General features: G+C 43.7%; 1 protein-coding gene across 1 annotated transcript in view; it reads right to left on the reverse strand.

The window, feature by feature from the left end:
• Positions 1-16,648, reverse strand: part of tle3a (TLE family member 3, transcriptional corepressor a) — a 110,670-nt gene extending 94,022 nt beyond the window's left edge. Inside the window, exons 1-4 of the mRNA XM_082968208.1 lie at positions 16,207-16,648; positions 15,594-15,802; positions 13,831-13,937; positions 10,389-10,452 (exon numbers count right to left, since the gene is read on the reverse strand). Coding sequence (XP_082824334.1) covers positions 10,389-10,452; positions 13,831-13,937; positions 15,594-15,617 — 195 coding nt within the window. The 5' untranslated portion in view covers positions 15,618-15,802; positions 16,207-16,648. The remainder of the gene's footprint in view (positions 1-10,388; positions 10,453-13,830; positions 13,938-15,593; positions 15,803-16,206) is intronic.
• Positions 16,649-22,664: the final 6,016 nt, after the last annotated feature.

The raw sequence follows: 22,664 nt of genomic DNA on the forward strand, positions 1-22,664 counted from the left end.
AACCAAAAATCTCTCATTTGGACTCCAGACCAAAGGACAAATTTCTCTTCTTATTATTGGTGTCCTTTAGTAGTGGTTTCTTTGCAGCAATTCGACCATGAAGGCCTTATTCACGCAGTCTCCTCTGAACAGTTGATGTTGAGATGTGTCTGTTACTTGAACTCTGTGAAGCATTTATTTCGGCTGCAATTCCTGAGGCTGGTAAATCTAATGAACTTATCCTCTGCAGCAGAGGTAACTCTGGGTCTTCCTTTCCTGTGGCGGTCCTCATGAGAGCCAGTTTTATCATAACGCTTGGTTTTTACGACTGCACTTGAAGAAACAAAGTTCTTAATTTTCCGTTTTGACTGACTTTCATGTCTTAAAGTAATGATGGACTGTCGTTTCTCTTTGCTGTTCTTGCCATAATATGGACTTGGTCTTTTACCAAATAGGGCTATCTTCTGTATACCACCCCTACCTTGTCACAAGACAACTGATTGGCTCAAACGCATTAAGAAGGAAAGAAATTCCACAAATTAACTTAAGGCGCCACACCTGTTAATTGAAATGCATTCCAGGTGACTACCTCTTGAAGCTGGTTGAGAGAATACCAAGAGAGTGCAAAGCTGTCATCAAGGCAAAGGGTGGCTACTTTGAAGAAATTCAAATAAAAAAAATATATTTAGAATTGTTTAACACTTCTTTGGTTACTAAATTATTCCATATGTGTTATTTCATAGTTTTGATGTCTTCACTATTATTCTACAATGTAGAAAACAGTAAAAAATTAAGAAAAACCCTTGAATGAGTAGGTGTTCTAAAACTTTTGACCGACAGTGTAAAAAAAGACAAAAATGTACACCTCCTGTATTAACGGACACATAACCAACAGCCTGAAACAACTACTGACAGCAGCACAGCTGCATTATGAATTCAACTGTAATTATATGTCTTATATATTTTTTTTATTTTTTTTTATAGTTTGTGGAAAACAGATCTTTAAAAAAATGCTAGTTTAAACTTTTTATTTGATCTGTGTGTTAATTCACCACTCAACACTTATGGTGGGTCGTCTCGTGACTCAAAAGACACCTCAATTGGTGGGTCTCGGAGCCAAACAGATTGCGAACCCCTGCTGAAGAATTTGTAGTTCTGACATAGTTCTGTTGTGTTGTGATGATGGAATCAGTTGGTTCTTGTATTCTGTTATCCCCAGGTAAGCAGGAGAGCAGGGATGGGGCCTAAACCAATAGCAGAGCAGGGACGAAAACGACAGAGCAGGGACGAGGACGGAAACGACAGAGCAGGGACGAGGACGGAAACGACAAAGCAGGGACGAGGACGGAAACGACAGAGCAGGGACGAGGACGGAAACGACAAAGCAGGGACGAGGACGGAAACGACAGAGCAGGGACGAGGACGGAAACGACAGAGCAGGGACGAGGACGGAAACGACAGAGCAGGGACGAGGACGGAAACGACAGAGCAGGGACGAGGACGGAAACGACAGAGCAGGGACGAGGACGGAAACGACAGAGCAGGGACGAGGACGGAAACGACAGAGCAGGGACGAGGACGGAAACGACAGAGCAGGGACGAGGACGGAAACGACAGAGCAGGGACGAGGACGGAAACGACAGAGCAGGGACGAGGACGGAAACGACAGATTAAAACAACAGAGCAGCATTGTGTAGTGAGGGAGGGAGCAGGCTAGGTAACCATTTCAATATAAATGTAGAGAGAGGAAGGCAGCAGGGGTTAGCCTAGCACAGTGCTGTCAATCTCTAAATGAAATGGTACCCTATAGCTCATACAGTAGTGTACTACTTTTGACACGGAAAATGGTACCCTATTGCCCATACAGTAGTGCACTACTTTTGACAGGGGAAATGGTACCCTATTGCCCATACAGTAGTGTAGTACTTTTGACACGGAAAATTGTACTCTATTGCCCATGCAGTAGTGCACTACTTTTGACAGGGGAAATGGTACCCTATTGCCCATACAGTAGTACACTACTTTTGACACGGGAAATGGTACCCTATTGCCCATACAGTAGTGTACTACTTTTGACACGGAAAATGGTACCCTATTGCCCATACAGTAGTGCACTACTTTTGACAGGGGAAATGGTACTCTATTGCCCATTACAGTAGTGCACTACTTTTGACAGGGGAAATGGTACCCTATTGCCCATACAGTAGTGTACTACTTTTGACACGGAAAATGGTACCCTATTGCCCATACAGTAGTGCACTACTTTTGACAGGGGAAATGGTACTCTATTGCCCATTACAGTAGTGCACTACTTTTGACAGGGGAAATGGTACCCTATTGCCCATTACAGTAGCGCACTATATAGGGAATAGGTTGCCATTTGGGGAACAAGCCGGTATGTCTGTTTAAGGAATCAGGTTACACCAGGTATTGGCCAGTGTCTCTCTGATCTGCTATCAGACATACCAGCTCTCTCCTCGTCTTGTCTTGGTTCAAAAGGTCATTTTGGAAGAAGCTAATGGACTGAATAGTACATTGAGCTTCTCAAAGTAATTGCACAGACACACACACACCACACACACACACACACACACACACACACACACACACACACACACACACACACACACACACACACACACACACACACACACACACACACACACACACACACAGGAAAGCCATTTCTGACCCCCCCCTGAGTCTCTGACCGCAGCTGCCTGTGGTCTCGATGGATTACATGTCACTCACACGCCTGCCTGAGGTATCATAGGAGAACAGAGCAACATAGTTAAACTGAGCAAATAGACATTTCTGTGTGTTCTTCTAGACCAGTGGTTCCCATAGTCCCGTATCCCTTCAAACATTCAACCATTTTGTTGTTGTTGCCATCATTATACGCCTGCCACACACACACACAAACTCTTTATTTAGCCATCTTACATATAAAACCTTATTTGTTCATCGAAAATTGTGAATAACTCACCACAGGGTAATGAGAAGGGTGTGCTTGAAAGGATGCACATAACTCCGCAATGTTGGGTTGTATTGGAGAGAGTCTCAGTCTTAAATCATTTTCCACACACAGTCACCCAGATAGACCAGTCGTGTGAGGAACTCGTCATCGTGCGAGCGGTCAGACAAGTGAAAATGATGGTCTGTAAAGAAAACTTTAAGCTCGTCTCTCAATTTAAAAAAACGTGTCAATACTTTACCCCTTAATAACCAGCACACTTCTGTATGTTGTAAAAGCGTTACATGGTCGCTGCCCATATCATTGCATAATGCAGAAAATACACGAGACTTCAAGGGGCATTGCTTTAATAACAAAGTTAACCATTTTCACTGTAGTGTCCAAAACGTCTTTCAAGCTGTCAGGCATTCCCTTGGCAGGAAGAGCCTCTCGGTGGATACTGCAGTGGACCCAAGTGGCGTCGGGAGCAACTGCTTGCAGGCGCGTTACCACTCCACTATGTCTCCCTGTCATGGCTTTTGCGCCATCAGTACAGATACCAACACATCTTGACCACCAAAGTCCATTTAATGTCACAAAGCTGTCCAGTACTTAAAAAAATATCCTCTCCTGTTGTCCTGGTTTCCAGTGGTTTGTTAGAAGAGGATGTCTTCCTTAATTGACCCCCCATAAACATAACGGACATATACCAGGAGCTGTGCCACGCCCGCCACTTCTGACTCATCCAGCTGTAACGCATAGAATTCACTGGCTTGTATGCGAAGCAGTAATTGTTTCAAAATGTCTCCAGCCATGTCACTGATGCTTAGTGAAACAGTGTTGTTTGATGAAGGCATTGTCTGTATAGTTTTTGTTGGCCTTTTCCCCAGAACTGTCCCAGCAGGAAGAATTAAGTCCTTCACAATATTATGGGGCTTGCCTGTCCTAGCCACTCGGTAGGTCAACATATAAGACACTTCTAGCCCATTCTTATTAAATGGTATCTTTTGCATTTATACATGTCTTACAAATCAGAAGTCGCCTTTATTCTTGCTAAAAAAACTCCCGTGATTTATTTTTCTAATTGTCATGTTTGGTTTCTAATGAACTGGACACAGGTCGTTAAACCCAACCAAACCAAACTGTTCTGGGATTGATTTGCACTTTTCGCACCAAAGTACGTTCATCTCTAGGAGACAGAATGCGTCTCCTTCCTGAACGGTATGATGGCTGCGTGGTCCCATGGTGTTTATACTTGCGTACTATTGTTTGTACAGATGGGCGTGGTACCTTCAGGCATTTGGAAATTGCTGCCAAGGATGAACCAGACTTGTGGAGGTCTACAATTGTTTTCCTGAGGTCTTGGCTGATTTCTTATGATTTTCCCATGATGTCAAGCAAAGAGGCACTGAGTTTGAAGGTAGGCCTTGAAATACATCCACAGGTACACCTCCAATTGACTCAAATGATGTCAATTAGCCTAACAGAAGCTTCTAAAGCCATGACATTTTCTGGAATGTTCCAAGCTGTTTAAAGGCACAGTCAACTTAGTGTATGTAAACTTCTGACCCACTGGAACTGTGATACAGTGAATTTTAAGTGACATAATCTGTCTGTACACAATTGTTGGAAAAATTACTTGTGTCATGCACAAAGTAGATGTCTTAACCGACTTGCCAAAACTATAGTTTGTTAAGAGGAAATTTGTGGAGTGGTTGAAAAACAAGTTTTAATGACTCCAACCTAAGTGTATGTAAACTTCCGACTTCAACTGTATCAACCACAGAAACAACACACGCCCCTATCAACCAGAAACAACACAGGTCCCTATCAACCACAGAAACAACACACACCCCTATCAACCAGAAACAACACAGGTCCCTATCAACCACAGAAACAACACAGGTCCCTATCAACCACAGAAACAACACACGTCCCTATCAACCACAGAAACAACACACGTCCCTATCAACCACAGAAACAACACACGCCCCTATCAACCACAGAAACAACACACGCCCCTATCAACCACAGAAACAACACACACCCCTATCAACCAGAAACAACACACGCCCCTATCAACCACAGAAACAACACACGTCCCTATCAACCACAGAAACAACACACGTCCCTATCAACCACAGAAACAACACACGCCCCTATCAACCACAGAAACAACACACGTCCCCATCAACCACAGAAACAACACACGCCCCTATCAACCACAGAAACAACACACGCCCCTATCAACCACAGAAACAACACACGCCCCTATCAACCACAGAAACAACACACGTCCCTATCAACCACAGAAACAACACACACCCCTATCAACCAGAAACAACACAGGTCCCTATCAACCACAGAAACAACACAGGTCCCTATCAACCACAGAAACAACACACGTCCCTATCAACCACAGAAACAACACACGTCCCTATCAACCACAGAAACAACACACGCCCCTATCAACCACAGAAACAACACACGCCCCTATCAACCACAGAAACAACACACGCCCCTATCAACCACAGAAACAACACACGTCCCTATCAACCACAGAAACAACACACGCCCCTATCAACCACAGAAACAACACACGTCCCTATCAACCACAGAAACAACACACGTCCCTATCAACCACAGAAACAACACACGCCCCTATCAACAACACACGCCCCTATCAACAACACACGCCCCTATCAACCACAGAAACAGCACACGCCCCTATCAACCAGCTACTGCATGGCGGGCGGTACCGGAGCACCAAGTCTAGGTCTAAAAGGCTTCTTAACAGCTTCTACCCCCAAGACATAACACTCCTGAACAGCTACTCAAAGGGCTTCCCAGACCCCTCTTTTACGCTGCTGCTACTCTCTGTTTATCATCTATGCATAGTCACGTTAACTCTACCTACATGTACATACTACCTCAATTACTTCAACTAACCGGTGCCCATCCACATTGACTCTGGTACCCCCTGTATATAGCCTCCACATTGACTCTGGTACCCCCTGTATATAGCCTCCACATTGACTCTGTAATGGTACCCCCTGTATATAGCCTCCACATTGACTCTGTACCGGTACCCCCTGTATATAGCCTCCACATTGACTCTGTAATGGTACCCCCTGTATATAGCCTCCACATTGACTCTGTACCGGTACCCCCTGTATATAGCCTCCACATTGACTCTGTACCGGTACCCCCTGTATATAGCCTCCACATTGACTCTGTACCGGTACCCCCTGTATATAGCCTCCACATTGACTCTGTACCATAACACCCTGTATATAGCCGCCACATTGACTCTGTACCGGTACCCCCCTGTATATAGCCTCCACATTGACTCTGTACCGGTACCCCCTGTATATAGCCTCCACATTGACTCTGTACCGGTACCCCCTGTATATAGCCTCCACATTGACTCTGTACCGGTAACCCCTGTATATAGCCTCCACATTGACTCTGTACCGGTACCCCCTGTATATAGCCTCCACATTGACTCTGTACCGGTACCCCCTGTATATAGCCTCCACATTGACTCTGTACCGGTACCCCCTGTATATAGCCTCCACATTGACTCTGTACCGGTACCCCCTGTATATAGCCGCCACATTGACTCTGTACCGGTACCCCCTGTATATAGCCTCCACATTGACTCTGTACCGGTACCCCCTGTATATAGCCTCCACATTGACTCTGTACCGGTACCCCCTGTATATAGCCTCCACATTGACTCTGTACCGGTACCCCCTGTATATAGCCTCCACATTGACTCTGTACCAGTACCCCCTGTATATAGCCTCCACATTGACTCTGTACCAGTACCCCCTGTATATAGCCTCCACATTGACTCTGTACCAGTACCCCCTGTATATAGCCTCCACATTGACTCTGTACCGGTACCCCCTGTATATAGCCTCCACATTGACTCTGTACCATAACACCCTGTATATAGCCGCCACATTGACTCTGTACCGGTACCCCCCTGTATATAGCCTCCACATTGACTCTGTACCGGTACCCCCTGTATATAGCCTCCACATTGACTCTGTACCGGTACCCCCTGTATATAGCCTCCACATTGACTCTGTACCGGTAACCCCTGTATATAGCCTCCACATTGACTCTGTACCGGTACCCCCTGTATATAGCCTCCACATTGACTCTGTACCGGTACCCCCTGTATATAGCCTCCACATTGACTCTGTACCGGTACCCCCTGTATATAGCCTCCACATTGACTCTGTACCGGTACCCCCTGTATATAGCCTCCACATTGACTCTGTACCGGTACCCCCTGTATATAGCCTCCACATTGACTCTGTACCGGTACCCCCTGTATATAGCCTCCACATTGACTCTGTACCATAACACCCTGTATATAGCCGCCACATTGACTCTGTACCGGTACCCCCCTGTATATAGCCTCCACATTGACTCTGTACCGGTACCCCCTGTATATAGCCTCCACATTGACTCTGTACCGGTACCCCCTGTATATAGCCGCCACATTGACTCTGTACCGGTAACCCCTGTATATAGCCTCCACATTGACTCTGTACCGGTACCCCCTGTATATAGCCTCCACATTGACTCTGTACCGGTACCCCCTGTATATAGCCTCCACATTGACTCTGTACCGGTACCCCCTGTATATAGCCGCCACATTGACTCTGTACCGGTACCCCCTGTATATAGCCGCCACATTGACTCTGTACCGGTACCCCCTGTATATAGCCTCCACATTGACTCTGTACCGGTACCCCCTGTATATAGCCTCCACATTGACTCTGTACCGGTACCCCCTGTATATAGCCTCCACATTGAATCTGTACCGGTACCCCCTGTATATAGCCTCCACATTGACTCTGTACCGGTACCCCCCTGTATATAGCCTCCACATTGACTCTGTACCGGTACCCCCCTGTATATAGCCTCCACATTGACTCTGTACCGGTACCTCCTGTATATAGCCTCCACATTGACTCTGTACCGGTACCCCCTGTATATAGCCTCCACATTGACTCTGTACCGTAACACCCTGTATATAGCCTCCACATTGACTCTGTACCGGTACCCCCTGTATATAGCCTCCACATTGACTCTGTACCATAACACCCTGTATATAGCCGCCACATTGACTCTGTACCGGTACCCCCCTGTATATAGCCTCCACATTGACTCTGTACCGGTACCCCCTGTATATAGCCTCCACATTGACTCTGTACCGGTACCCCCTGTATATAGCCGCCACATTGACTCTGTACCGGTAACCCCTGTATATAGCCTCCACATTGACTCTGTACCGGTACCCCCTGTATATAGCCTCCACATTGACTCTGTACCGGTACCCCCTGTATATAGCCTCCACATTGACTCTGTACCGGTACCCCCTGTATATAGCCTCCACATTGACTCTGTACCGGTACCCCCCTGTATATAGCCTCCACATTGACTCTGTACCGGTACCTCCTGTATATAGCCTCCACATTGACTCTGTACCGGTACCCCCTGTATATAGCCTCCACATTGACTCTGTACCGGTACCCCCTGTATATAGCCTCCACATTGACTCTGTACCGGTACCCCCCTGTATATAGCCTCCACATTGACTCTGTACCGGTACCCCCTGTATATAGCCTCCACATTGACTCTGTACCGGTACCCCCTGTATATAGCCTCCACATTGACTCTGTACCGGTACCCCCTGTATATAGCCTCCACATTGACTCTGTACCGGTACCCCCCCTGTATATAGCCTCCACATTGACTCTGTACCGGTACCTCCTGTATATAGCCTCCACATTGACTCTGTACCGGTACCCCCTGTATATAGCCTCCACATTGACTCTGTACCGTAACACCCTGTATATAGCCTCCACATTGACTCTGTACCGGTACCCCCTGTATATAGCCTCCACATTGACTCTGTACCGGTACCCCCTGTATATAGCCTCCACATTGACTCTGTACCGGTACCCCCCTGTATATAGCCTCCACATTGACTCTGTACCGGTACCCCCCTGTATATAGCCTCCACATTGACTCTGTACCGGTACCCCCTGTATATAGCCTCCACATTGACTCTGTACCGGTACCCCCTGTATATAGCCTCCACATTGACTCTGTACCGGTACCCCCCTGTATATAGCCTCCACATTGACTCTGTACCGGTACCCCCTGTATATAGCCTCCACATTGACTCTGTACCGTAATACCCTGTATATAGCCTCCACATTGACTCTGTACCTGTACCCCCTGTATATAGCCTCCACATTGACTCTGTACCGGTACCCCCTGTATATAGCCTCCACATTGACTCTGTACCGGTACCCCCCTGTATATAGCCTCCACATTGACTCTGTACCGGTACCCCCTGTATATAGCCTCCACATTGACTCTGTACCGGTACCCCCTGTATATAGCCGCCACATTGACTCTGTACCGGTAACCCCTGTATATAGCCTCCACATTGACTCTGTACCGGTACCCCCTGTATATAGCCTCCACATTGACTCTGTACCGGTACCCCCCTGTATATAGCCTCCACATTGACTCTGTACCGGTACCCCCCTGTATATAGCCTCCACATTGACTCTGTACCGGTACCCCCTGTATATAGCCTCCACATTGACTCTGTACCGGTACCCCCTGTATATAGCCTCCACATTGACTCTGTACCGGTACCCCCCTGTATATAGCCTCCACATTGACTCTGTACCGGTACCCCCTGTATATAGCCTCCACATTGACTCTGTACCGTAATACCCTGTATATAGCCTCCACATTGACTCTGTACCTGTACCCCCTGTATATAGCCTCCACATTGACTCTGTACCGGTACCCCCTGTATATAGCCTCCACATTGACTCTGTACCGGTACCCCCCTGTATATAGCCTCCACATTGACTCTGTACCGGTACCCCCTGTATATAGCCTCCACATTGACTCTGTACCGGTACCCCCTGTATATAGACTCCACATTGACTCTGTACCGGTACCCCCTGTATATAGCCTCCACATTGACTCTGTACCGGTACCCCCTGTATATAGACTCACTATTGTTATTTTACTGCTGCTCTTTAATTATTTGTTACTTTTAATTTTTTACTTAACACTTATTTTCTTAAAATGTCTTAAAGCATTATTGGTTAGAGCTTGTAAGTAAGCATTTCACTGTAAGGTCTACACCTGTTGTATTCGGCCCATGTGACAAATAACGTTTGATTTGAGGTATGAGACACCCACACACACACCTATCAACCACATGTACAACAACACACACACCTATCAACCACATGTACAACACACACACACACACACACACACACACACACAACCCCACCTAAGAAGCACAGACAGGTACATGAAGCCCAGAGGTGAAGATAATCCCTGTACAAGCCTGTTCATTCAAACCCTTAATTATCTCCTATTGTACCCATACTCTTACCATGACATAGTGGCGCTGTATCTCTGTCTTCTCATTGGAGAGCTTGTCGTACTCCACCTTAAGACTTTAAAAAAAGGGAGACAAGGTGTCAATTTACAGGCGTCTCTCTGGATCCCTCCCCAATGATACCCTATTCCAATTGGCTCTGGTCCAAAGTAGTGCACTATATAGGGAATAGGGCTCGGGTCCAAAGTAGTGTACTATATAGGGAATAGGGCTCGGGTCCAAAGTAGTGTACTATATAGGGAATAGGGCTCTGGTCTAAAGTAGTGCACTATATAGGGAATAGGGCTTTGGTCTAAAGTAGTGCACTATATAGGGAATAGGGCTCTGGTCTAAAGTAGTGCACTATATAGGGAATAGGGCTCTGGTCTAAAGTAGTGCACTATATAGGGAATAGGGCTTTGGTCTAAAGTAGTGCACTATATAGGGAATAGGGCTCTGGTCTAAAGTAGTGCACTATATAGGGAATAGGGCTCTGGTCTAAAGTAGTGCACTATATAGGGAATAGGGCTCTGGTCTAAAGTAGTGCACTATATAGGGAATAAATTAGGACAGTTAATTAGCCTCATGTTTCTCCTGCTCAATGTTGTTGATGTTTCAGAGGGGAATAACCAAAGGTGCTGAAGTTGACAAATGCAACAATGTGGTAAAGTGTTTATAAACTAGACTGACTGACAGTGATTTATTGAAGAGGCCGGCACAGCAGATTGTCCTCAATGGAACCCTATTCCCTATATAGTGCACTACTTTAGACCAGAGCCCTATTCCCTATATAGTACACTACTTTAGACCAGAGCCCTATTCCCTATATAGTGCACTACTTTAGACCAAAGCCCTATTCCCTATATAGTACACTACTTTAGACCAGAGCCCTATTCCCTATATAGTACACTACTTTGGACCCGAGCCCTATTCCCTATATAGTGCACTACTTTAGACCAGAGCCCTATTCCCTATATAGTGCACTACTTTAGACCAGAGCCCTATTCCCTATATAGTGCACTACTTTAGACCAGAGCCCTATTCCCTATATAGTGCACTACTTTAGACCAGAGCCCTATTCCCTATATAGTGCACTACTTTAGACCAAAGCCCTATTCCCTATATAGTACACTACTTTAGACCAGAGCCCTATTCCCTATATAGTGCACTACTTTAGACCAGAGCCCTATTCCCTATATAGTGCACTACTTTAGACCAGAGCCCTATTCCCTATATAGTGCACTACTTTAGACCAAAGCCCTATTCCCTATATAGTACACTACTTTAGACCAGAGCCCTATTCCCTATATAGTGCACTACCTTTGACTAGACCAGGGCCCTATTCCCTATATAGTGCACTACTTTAGACCAGAGCCCTATTCCCTATATATAGTGCACTACTTTAGACCAGAGCCCTATTCCCTATATATAGTACACTACTTTAGACCAGGGCCCTATTCCCTATTTAGTGCACTACTTTAGACCAGAGCCCTATTCCCTATATAGTACACTACTTTGGACCCGAGCCCTATTCCCTATATAGTGCACTACTTTAGACCAGAGCCCTATTCCCTATATAGTGCACTACTTTAGACCAGAGCCCTATTCCCTATATAGTGCACTACTTTAGACTAGGGCCCTATTCCCTATTATAGTACACTACTTTAGATGAGTTTGCAAATAAATAAGCAGAGCCAGATATATGAAGCGCTATGTTCAAATCAAAATCACATTCAGTGTCTGTCTGTAAGGGACATTTACCACGGTGAAGATTTTGTCCCAAGCTTTGTCCATATTGATAGACTAGCATCTAAAACGATATCACATATGTAGCGAATTCAGTTGGGATGACGTCGGAACTCGACGCTGACGTGTACCCCTAAGTTGAACGATTTAAGGGAGTACACAGAATAAATTTAGGAGCACAATGAAAAATTATTTGAGGTAATAAGCCGTTTTTTTTTTCTCTCTTTGAAGTAATGGCGCAAGCATGACGGACGTGATTCTACACTTAGTGTTTTCTCTCAGCGGGCTGCTGTACAGTGCAGTAAATCATCTGGTTGATGTGTTTCTAGGCACACTGGTGCTCCTAAATTTTAAAATTCTAGGCAGCACCTCAAAAATATTTAGACACATATGCTAGTAGAATGGTTGTACTGCAAAGCCCTGGACAGCCTAAACATATTATAGGGTTATATGTGACCAGTTACCCCAGATATTGGGCTTGCGTGGAACTGACTAGTTACCCACAATATTGGGCCTGTAGGAACTAACTAGTTACCCCAGATATTGGGCCTGTAGGAACTAACTAGTTACCTGTGATATTGGGCCTGTAGGAACTAACTAGTTACCCCAGATATTGGGCCTGTAGGAACTAACTAGTTACCTGTGATATTGGGCCTGTAGGAACTAACTAGTTACCCCAGATATTGGGCCTGCATAGAACTGACTAGTTACCCCAGATATTGGGCCTGCATAGAACTGACTAGTTACCCCAGATATTGGGCCTGCATAGAACTGACTAGTTACCCCAGATATTGGGCCTGTAGGAACTAACTAGTTACCTGTGATATTGGGCCTGTAGGAACTAACTAGTTACCCCAGATATTGGGCCTGCATAGAACTGACTAGTTACCCCAGATATTGGGCCTGCATAGAACTGACTAGTTACCCCAGATATTGGGCCTGTAGGAACTAACTAGTTACCTGTGATATTGGGCCTGTAGGAACTAACTAGTTACCCCAGATATTGGGCCTGTAGGAACTAACTAGTTACCTGTGATATTGGGCCTGTAGGAACTAACTAGTTACCCCAGATATTGGGCCTGCATAGAACTGACTAGTTACCCCAGATATTGGGCCTGCATAGAACTGACTAGTTACCCCAGATATTGGGCCTGCATAGAACTGACTAGTTACCCCAGATATTGGGCCTGCATAGAACTGACTAGTTACCCCAGATATTGGGCCTGCATAGAACTGACTAGTTACCCCAGATATTGGGCCTGCATAGAACTGACTAGTTACCTGTGATATTGGGCCTGCATAGAACTAACTAGTTACCCCAGATATTGGGCCTGCATAGAACTGACTAGTTACCCCAGATATTGGGCCTGCATAGAACTGACTAGTTACCCCAGATATTGGGCCTGCATAGAACTGACTAGTTACCTGTGATACTGGGCCTGCAGGAACTGACTAGTTACCCCAGATATTGGGCCTGCATAGAACTGACTAGTTACCCCAGATATTGGGCCTGCATAGAACTGACTAGTTACCTGTGATACTGGGCCTGCATAGAACTGACTAGTTACCTGTGATACTGGGCCTGCATAGAACTGACTAGTTACCTGTGATACTGGGCCTGCATAGAACTGACTAGTTACCTGTGATACTGGGCCTGCAGGAACTGACTAGTTACCCCAGATATTGGGCCTGCATAGAACTGACTAGTTACCTGTGATACTGGGCCTGCAGGAACTGAAACTCGTCTTTGATCCTGTCGCAGGACTCTGCTACGGTGAACTTGAACCCAGGCTGACCCGGCTGACCATGTCCAGGTGCCTGAAACAACAAGGCGAGAACATCACATCGTCAGATGAAATCATTAGAAAGGAGCGATATGATGCACATGCAAGAAATACAAGTTTGATCTTGTTTAGTCTTCACATTTATTGAAATCAATAGGCTATATTTCAGCTCATCATTAGGACAGGACACATCTATATATTTCAGCTCATCATTAGGACAGGACGCATCTATATATTTCAGCTCATCATTAGGACAGGACATGTGCATATATTTCAGCTCATCATTAGGACAGGACACATCTATATATTTCAGCTCATCATTAGGACAGGACATATCTATATATTTCAGCTCATCATTAGGACAGGACACATCTATATATTTCAGCTCATCATTAGGACATGACACATCTATATATTTCAGCTCATCATTAGGACAGGACACATCTATATATTTCAGCTCATCATTAGGACAGGACACATCTATATATTTCAGCTCATCATTAGGACAGGACACATCTATATATTTCAGCTCATCATTAGGACAGGACACATCTATATATTTCAGCTCATCATTAGGACAGGACACATCTAGATATTTCAGCTCATCATTAGGACAGGACACATCTATATATTTCAGCTCATCATTAGGACAGGACGCATCTAGATATTTCAGCTCATCATTAGGACAGGACACATCTATATATTTCAGCTCATCATTAGGACAGGACGCATCTATATATTTCAGCTCATCATTAGGGCAAGACATGTGTATTTTTGACACTAGACTTGTCAGCCTGTGTTACAGTTTCTTGTAGATTAGATGGGGCATCAGTATTTCATATTGGATGGGTAGGATGCATCAAATGTGTATTCCACAGTGTCTGCTGTTTGGCACTCTGGAACAGTGCTCATAGTGTCTCAGATCTAGTATCAGGTCCCCCCCCCCCCCAGTCCATGTAATAGAATTCATAATGAAAGGCAAAACTGATTCTAGATCTGGACTTCTACTCTGAAACACTATGTGAACACAGGATTTCATTCATAGATCTAGCTATTATTGTGTTCCAGATTATATGAGTGTTTGTGTATAGGTCCATCTGGAGTAGCTAACATAACACTCCTAGCTACTGCAGTAGCTATGCCAACAGTAGCGTTCTGACAAAAGGAGGGAGTGAGATTTTACAACTAGCTCCAGACGTGCAGCCCTTGTAATGCTGAGCATAAACACCATCACATTCACAGCGCCGCATAAACACCATCACATTCACAGTGCTTTACTATGCATGGATGGATGGGCTGACAGTGCCAGAGAAGAGAGGGGTTTGGTCTAAAACACTTTTTTTTTTTTACCTTTGGAATTCAAAGCAGATGTCACTTTAAGGTTTTGTTTACGTTGGTATATAGCATGTAAACAACATCACAACATTAGACACACACAAATTTGACTTCTGATATGAGTATGATAGCTAATATTGTTGTTAATGTAACTAGCTACAGTAAAGAGGGGCAATAATATTTCAGTCACTTCAGTTCCAAGGCAACATTATGGTGGAAAGAAATAAATATTTTGAAAGCCAGATAGCTAGAACAGAACTCAATTGTTGCAAGACTCTCCGTGCAAAACAAAAATAAAATGCAATTCTGTGTTCAGAGAAGGATAAAACATTACAAAAAAGAGGCAACAACATACCGGATGTCGGCCCTGCGGATACATCTTGAAATGTATCCTTTGTTTATTTGTGGGAGAAGCGTGAGCTTCGGGTACTCTGGTGATGAAGACGGTCAGTGTCTGCTCCTCTCACAACAACAGTCTGTGGAGGAGGGGGGGAAGAGAGAGAGAGAGAGAGAGAGAGAGAGAAAACTCCTTCTCAAAAACCTTCGTTGATGACACGATTTAATCTGTTGGTTGAAAACAGGGGAAAGGAAGATTTTTCAGCTCCAAACTAGCTGATAAAAATCCTTGGTCAAAAACTGTCATAGGCTAAAGGAAATGTATTTACAAAGGCGGACAATAAAATACACATGATCATCATTAACTAGCCAACAGTAGCTAACATGAGATAGTTCCACATTTTCACACCAGCCAGCAGTGTGTCCGATCTTAACCACGGTTGTGGCTGTAAATTCCACTTTCCCAACTTGATACAGCAAACGACGGCTAGCTTAAACCGTAAGTAACCTGTTTAGCTAGCCAAACGCTAGCTAGTTTACCCAGCGCTAGCCTAGCCACAAATGTTAAACGTGAAGCTAGCTAAGTTACCTAACTACGTACTCTGTCTTGACTTTATTTGTCCTTCTCCTACCTGTGTGTGTTTAGTACTCGAGATGATTTGATGTTAAAAGTACGGATATTTCGCTACACAAATACGCTTTTTAAATCCGTCCAAGGGTGTCGAGAAGGTTTCTTGATCAACGCAAACCACACCAGTCATCTTCTCTCGGCGCACCCCGCTTCTCGAGAAGGACTAGCTTAGCCAACGGATTTTAGTCCGGTTCAAGACGAAACGGGTTTTCTCTTCTAGTTTTTACTAACGTACTTTGAACCGTTTTTATTTGACAAAAGATGACTGTTTAATCCCAAGGTATGTTCTCAAGTATGTCTTACGAATTTGAAGAGTTTTTTTTTGTTTTGTTGTTGTTGAAATTGTTTAATAAAAGCGTAGCTAACATGGTAACAGTTACTCCTTCGACAATATCGCCGTTTATCCACAGAAAGCTTTTCTCTCTCCCCCCCCCTCGTCGGTGTCACACAGTCTACAGCACGAGGGCTGAACAGCCTGGTGAAAGCGCGCCTCTGTCTGTCCAATCAGATTTGCTCTGAACGGGGTACCATTGCTCAGGGGGGCCAATCAGAGAACGATGTCCCCACGTGGGGGCGTTGAGCATTTTGTGACGCGTTCTTTTTTTTTCTCGTTCTATCTCGTCAGAGGGACTCGGTTCAAATCGAAGTGACGTAGGGTAAGGACAGCCTTGGAGGGATTTTAAAAGCAGATAGACATAAATACTGCTTAAATAGTTCATTAATAGTTACCCGGACTATCTGCACCAACATTATCTGGGCACAGACTCTATGCATGAAGGCTACATATATCACGAAGCTATATATACACACACACACAAACACATAACACACACACACGCATACCGACAACACAAACACACACACAGCCAAATGTAACCTTTTGTGAAATGGCTAGTTAGTTAGCGGTGGTGCGCGCTAATAGCGTTTCAATCGGATGACGTCACTCGCTCTGAGACCTTGAAGTAGTTGTTCCCCTTGCTCTGCAAGGGCCGCGGGTTTTTGTGGAGCGATGGGTGACGATGCTTCGAGGGGGACTTGTTGTCTGTGTGCAGAGGGTCGGTCACTGGTTCAGGGCGAGGAGAGGGACTGAAGCTATACTGTTACACACACACACACACACACACATGCGTACTGACACAACACAAACACATATACACACACACTTTTACACTCATCATATGCTGCTGCTACTCTGTAACTAATTGTACTCTTGTTATTATCTATCCTGATGTCTAGTCACTTTACCCTGCCTTCATGTACATATCTACCTCAAATGCCTTATTATTATCTATCCTGATGTCTAGTCACTTTACCCTGCCTTCATGTACATATCTACCTCAAATACCTCGTACCTCTGAACAATGATCTAGTACTGGTACTCCCTGTATATAGCTCCTCATTGATCTGGTACTCCCTGTATATAGCTCCACAATGATCTGGTACTTCCTGTATATAGCTCCACATTGATCTGGTACTTCCTGTATATAGCTCCACATTGATCTGGTACTTCCTGTATATAGCTCCACATTGATCTGGTACTTCCTGTATATAGCTCCACATCTTGTGTATTTTATATTCCTCTTTTGCTACTATCAATCTTTGTATCATTACTTTTTTAAACTCTGCATCGTTGGGAAGGGTTCCTAAACAAGCATTTCACGGTTAAGTCTACACCGTCTGCATTCAGCACATGTGACAATTTAAAATGTTATTTTTCACCGGTTTTCCTCCTGTCACGTGATGAAATCGCTGGCCGGTGCAGTCAAAATGGAATGCACCTAATGATATCTGACGTCATCCTTTACGCCCTATCCTACTTTTATATTGTGTGTGTCGACATTATTGTAACTACGAGAATATTAAAGTCAACATACTTACTCTGCATATTCTATAGATGTGCTTAGTCTTTTTTTTTTGCATGCATTTTTTTAATTTTGCGATATATGTGCTCCGTTCAGGACAGACAGGTCTGCTCGTTGCCTGGGTACGGTCTGGAGGAGTGGGACGAGAGCTTAACATACGTTACCCAGGCTATCCTGCTTCTGCTGCGAAGGGCGAACTATGTCCTTTTGATGCATATAAATAGTACATTTGGGTAAATGGGTAACCATCGTGTGGGTAACATTATGCAGGCGTTGTCTCATCATGATCATTGAACCATTCGCGAATTCCTATTACAGTGCATATAGCTACAAACCCCTGATTTACGTAATTAGCCTTATAGGCTGTATAGGAAAATAATTCCTGGCCACACTGGTTCACGAACTTTTTCGGTTACTGAACCACCGAACTGAATTTTGCTCTGCCAGGAGTACTCCTGAAGTACCTCTTCATGTGCATTTTACTAGTAAGCCTATGGTCTCATGAGTCCTCTCAATTGCCCCCTGTGAATAGGACAAGTAACCCCTTTTTGAGATCGAAATACTGCTCTAATGGATATAGGTTATTATATTGCTGTTTACTAAATTGCCCAGCATCTTAACAACATATAGATCAGAGTGTACATATAAACATCTGGATGTTACTGAGCTCTGTCGCTGATTTTTTTTTTCAGGATCTGATCTGAGTGAATGACATTTTTTTTAATTATTTTTTTTAACAAGCTCCGCATGCCTGAACTCGCACAGAGCTTCACAACTACAGCGGCTCTGACCCACGTGGGTTCCCTTTACAACAAACTTTACAAGCTCCTCGTCCAATCTCTACGAAGTCACTCTTACTCGCTCGCCTTGCTATTGGTCGGATTGTTTCAAGCGTGTTTTTACGCAAGAGCTAGACTGTCAATCAAGGCCACGTGGGTGGGGAGGGAGGGAGGGAGGGAGGGAGGGAGGGAGGGAGGGAGGGAGGGAGGGAGAGAAGGGGGGGGTCAAAGCACTAACAAAATGTCTGCTTCTCGGTCCGGGGTACTACTCTGACCGTGAATAGTGGAGGCTGCTCCCGGGATGGATGCTTCATTAATTATCTGAGAATGTTTTTTCTCTCCAGTTCAAACAATCTGTTCTGTTAGCTACCACGTGGTAATAATGAGAGTCTAGATTAAACAAAACAACATATTCTGTTCATGTAACCTTACTAGTGACAAACTGGAATATGATTAAGTGCCATAAACAGTCAAATGAGCAACAGAAATAATTCAGGTGTGATAGTGCCAGTCGGTACATGCATAGGGTATGTAAAGCCATATGATAAGTAATATGTATTCAGTTGATATTGGCTATGTACTATGTTTACATAGTGTAATGTATATGAAAAAGGTAATGAATTTATTGTAAAGTATTGTGGTACACCATCCTTCCACCGTCACTAAACACACTTCTACAATATTATCAGGCCTTTTTCAAATCAAACTTTGATTTGAAACACAAACTATCAAAATTACTGTTTGAATCTCTCGCTGTGTATATATGATCAAACGTAATGTGGCGTTGCTGGTATTTGTGGTGTAGGTTAGGAAGGACACCAGTGAAACACATTAAGATATGAGAATGACTAACACAATTGCCTACATTTGATTTGATTTGATCCTCACCAACAAGCAAAGGGCTGTGGAATATGTTATTTCAAAGGGCTGTGGAATATGTGTGTTGTTTCCAAGGTAGAGAGAAGAAGAACTGGCCTGTGAGAAACTCGAGCAGGATTGTACACAGGCTAATCTTTCACAGGCTACCACCCACATTCCTTTCAATAGAGAGTGATCTTAGGAGGAAGTGCCTTAGGAGGAAGTCCACTGTGTTCAGCTTACCCTGCACTAACATAAATAACATGAGCATATCTACTTCTGCTAAGCTTCTCAGTAAAGCAATACAATCAAGTAAGCCTCCCTGAAGAAAAGTGCTCAAAATAGCCCACTTTAACATATGTAGCTTAAGAGACAAGGTCCATGAAGTCAATAACTTGCTTGTAACAGATGACATTCATATTCTGACTACCTCTGAAACTCACTTAGATAATACCTTTGATACAGCATACAGTAATAAAAGGTTATAACATCGAAAGAAAATATAGAAATGCCAATGGTGGAGGTGTTGCTGTTTATATTCAGAACCACGTTCCTGTAAAGATTAGAGTGGATCTCATGTTAAATACTGTTGAAGTAATATGGCTACAGGTTCATCTGCCTCACCTAAAGCCCCATTCTGGTGGGAAGCTGCTATAGACCACCAAGTGTTAACAGTCAGTATCTGGATAACATGTGTGAAATGCTTGATAAATGTATGTGATTTCAACAGAGAGGTATAGTTTCAGGGTGATTTAAATATTGACTGGCTTTCATGAAGCTGCCCACTCAAGAAAAAGCTTTAAACTGTAACCAGTGCCTGCAACCTGGTTCAGGTTATCAGTCAACCTACCAGGGTGGTTACAAACAGCACAGGAATGAAATCATCAACATGTATCGATCACATCTTTACTAATGCTGCAGAAATGTGCTTTAAACCAGTATTCAAATCCATAGGATGTAGTGATCACAATATAGCAGCCATATCTAGGAAAACCAAAGTTCCAAAGGCTGGGCCTAATATAGTGTATAAGAGGTCATACAATACGTTTTGTAGTGATTCCCATGGTGTTGATGTAAATAATATTTGTTGGTCCATGGTGTGTAATGAGGAGCAAACCTTACGCTGCACTTGACACATTAAATGAAATAGCTTATTCCCAGGTTCTAATAAGCATGCACCTATTAAGAAAATTCCTTTAAAAACTGTTAAATCCTCTTGGATTGATGAGGAATTAAAAAATTGGTTGAGAGTGATGAGGCAAAAGGAATGGCAAGTAAGTCTGGCTGCACAAACAATTGGCAAATGTATTGCCAATTGAGAAATCATGTGACTAAACTGAATAAAAAAGAAGAGAGAAACTACACTATGAAACAAAGATAAATTACATGAAGATAAGATAATAAAAAGCTTTGGAGCATTTTAAAATTACATTTTGGGAAAAAAAAGGCAAACTCAGCTCCATCGTTCATTGAATCAGATGGTTCATTCATTACAAAAAGTGAGTGTGGAAGAGGTGAAAAAATTATTGTTGTCTATCAGCAATGACAAGCCACAGTGGTCTGACAACTGGGATGGAAAATTACTGAGGATAATAGCGGACGATATTGCCACATTTTCAATTTAAGCCTACTAGAAAGTGTGTGCCCTCAGGCCTGGAGGGAAGCAAAAGTCATTCCGCTTCCCAAGAATAGTAAAGCCCCCTTTACTGGCTCAAATAGCCGACCAATCAGCCTGTTACCAACCCGTTGTAAACTTTAATTTTTTATTTTTTTTGACCAGATACAATGGTATTTTACAGTAAACAAATTGACAACAGACTTTCAGCACACTTATTGAGAAGGACATTCAACAAGCTTACACTTACACAAATGACTGATGATTGGCTGAGAGAAATTGGTGATTAAAAAGATTGTGGGGGCTGTCTTGTTAGACTTCAGTGCAGCTTTTGACATTATTGATCATAGTCTGCTTCTGGAAAAACCATGTGTTATGGCTTTACACCCCCTGCTATAATGTGGATAAAGAGTTACCTGTCTAACAGAACAGAGAGGGTGTTCTTTAATGGAAGCCTCTCCAACATAATCCAGGTAGAATCAGGAATTCCCCAGGGCAGCTGTCTAGGCCCCTTACTTTTTTCAATCTTTACTAACGTCATGGCGCTGGCTCTGAGTAAAGCCAGTGTGTCTATGTATGCAGATGACTCAACACTATATACATGTGCTTGTCAGGTTCGTCGTAAGGATGGGACCAAAACGCAGCGGGAATGTGAATACTCATCTTCTTTTATTTAGAAGAAAACCAAAACAAACACTTAATCAAAAAACAACGACGAAAACAGTCCTGTGAGGCACACAGCCATACACGGAACAACTACCCACAAAAACCCATGGAAAAACACCCCTACTAAATAGGACCTTCAATTAGAAGCAATGAGGAACAGCTGCCTCCAATTGAAGGTCAACCCAATAAACTAAACATAGAAATAGAAAAACTAGAACGAACATAGAACTATACTAACATAGAACATAAACCAAAAAACCCCGAAACACATAAAACAAACACCCCCTGCCACGTCCTGACTAAACTACAATAACAAATAACCCCTTTACTGGTCAGGACGTGACAGTGCTACTACAGTGACTGAAATGACTGCAACACTTAACAAAGAGCTGCAGTTAGTTTCAGAGTGGGTGGCAAGGAATATGTTGTCCTAAATATTTCTACAACTAAAAGCATTGTATTTGGGACAAATTATTCACTAAAACCCTTAGCCTCAACTACATCTTATAATAAATGTTGAAATTGAGCAAGTTGAGGAGACTAAACCGCTTGGAGTAACCCTGGATTGTGAACTGTCATTGTCAAAACATAGTGACAGTCTGTGCATAATAAAGTGTTACTCTGCCTTCTTAACAACACTATCAACAAGGCAGGTCCTACAGGCCCTAGTTTTGTCGCA

Source organism: Salmo salar, chromosome 23, assembly GCF_965601325.2.
Source record: "Salmo salar chromosome 23, fSalSal1, whole genome shotgun sequence".
In the NCBI taxonomy this organism is placed as follows: Eukaryota; Metazoa; Chordata; class Actinopteri; order Salmoniformes; family Salmonidae; genus Salmo; species Salmo salar.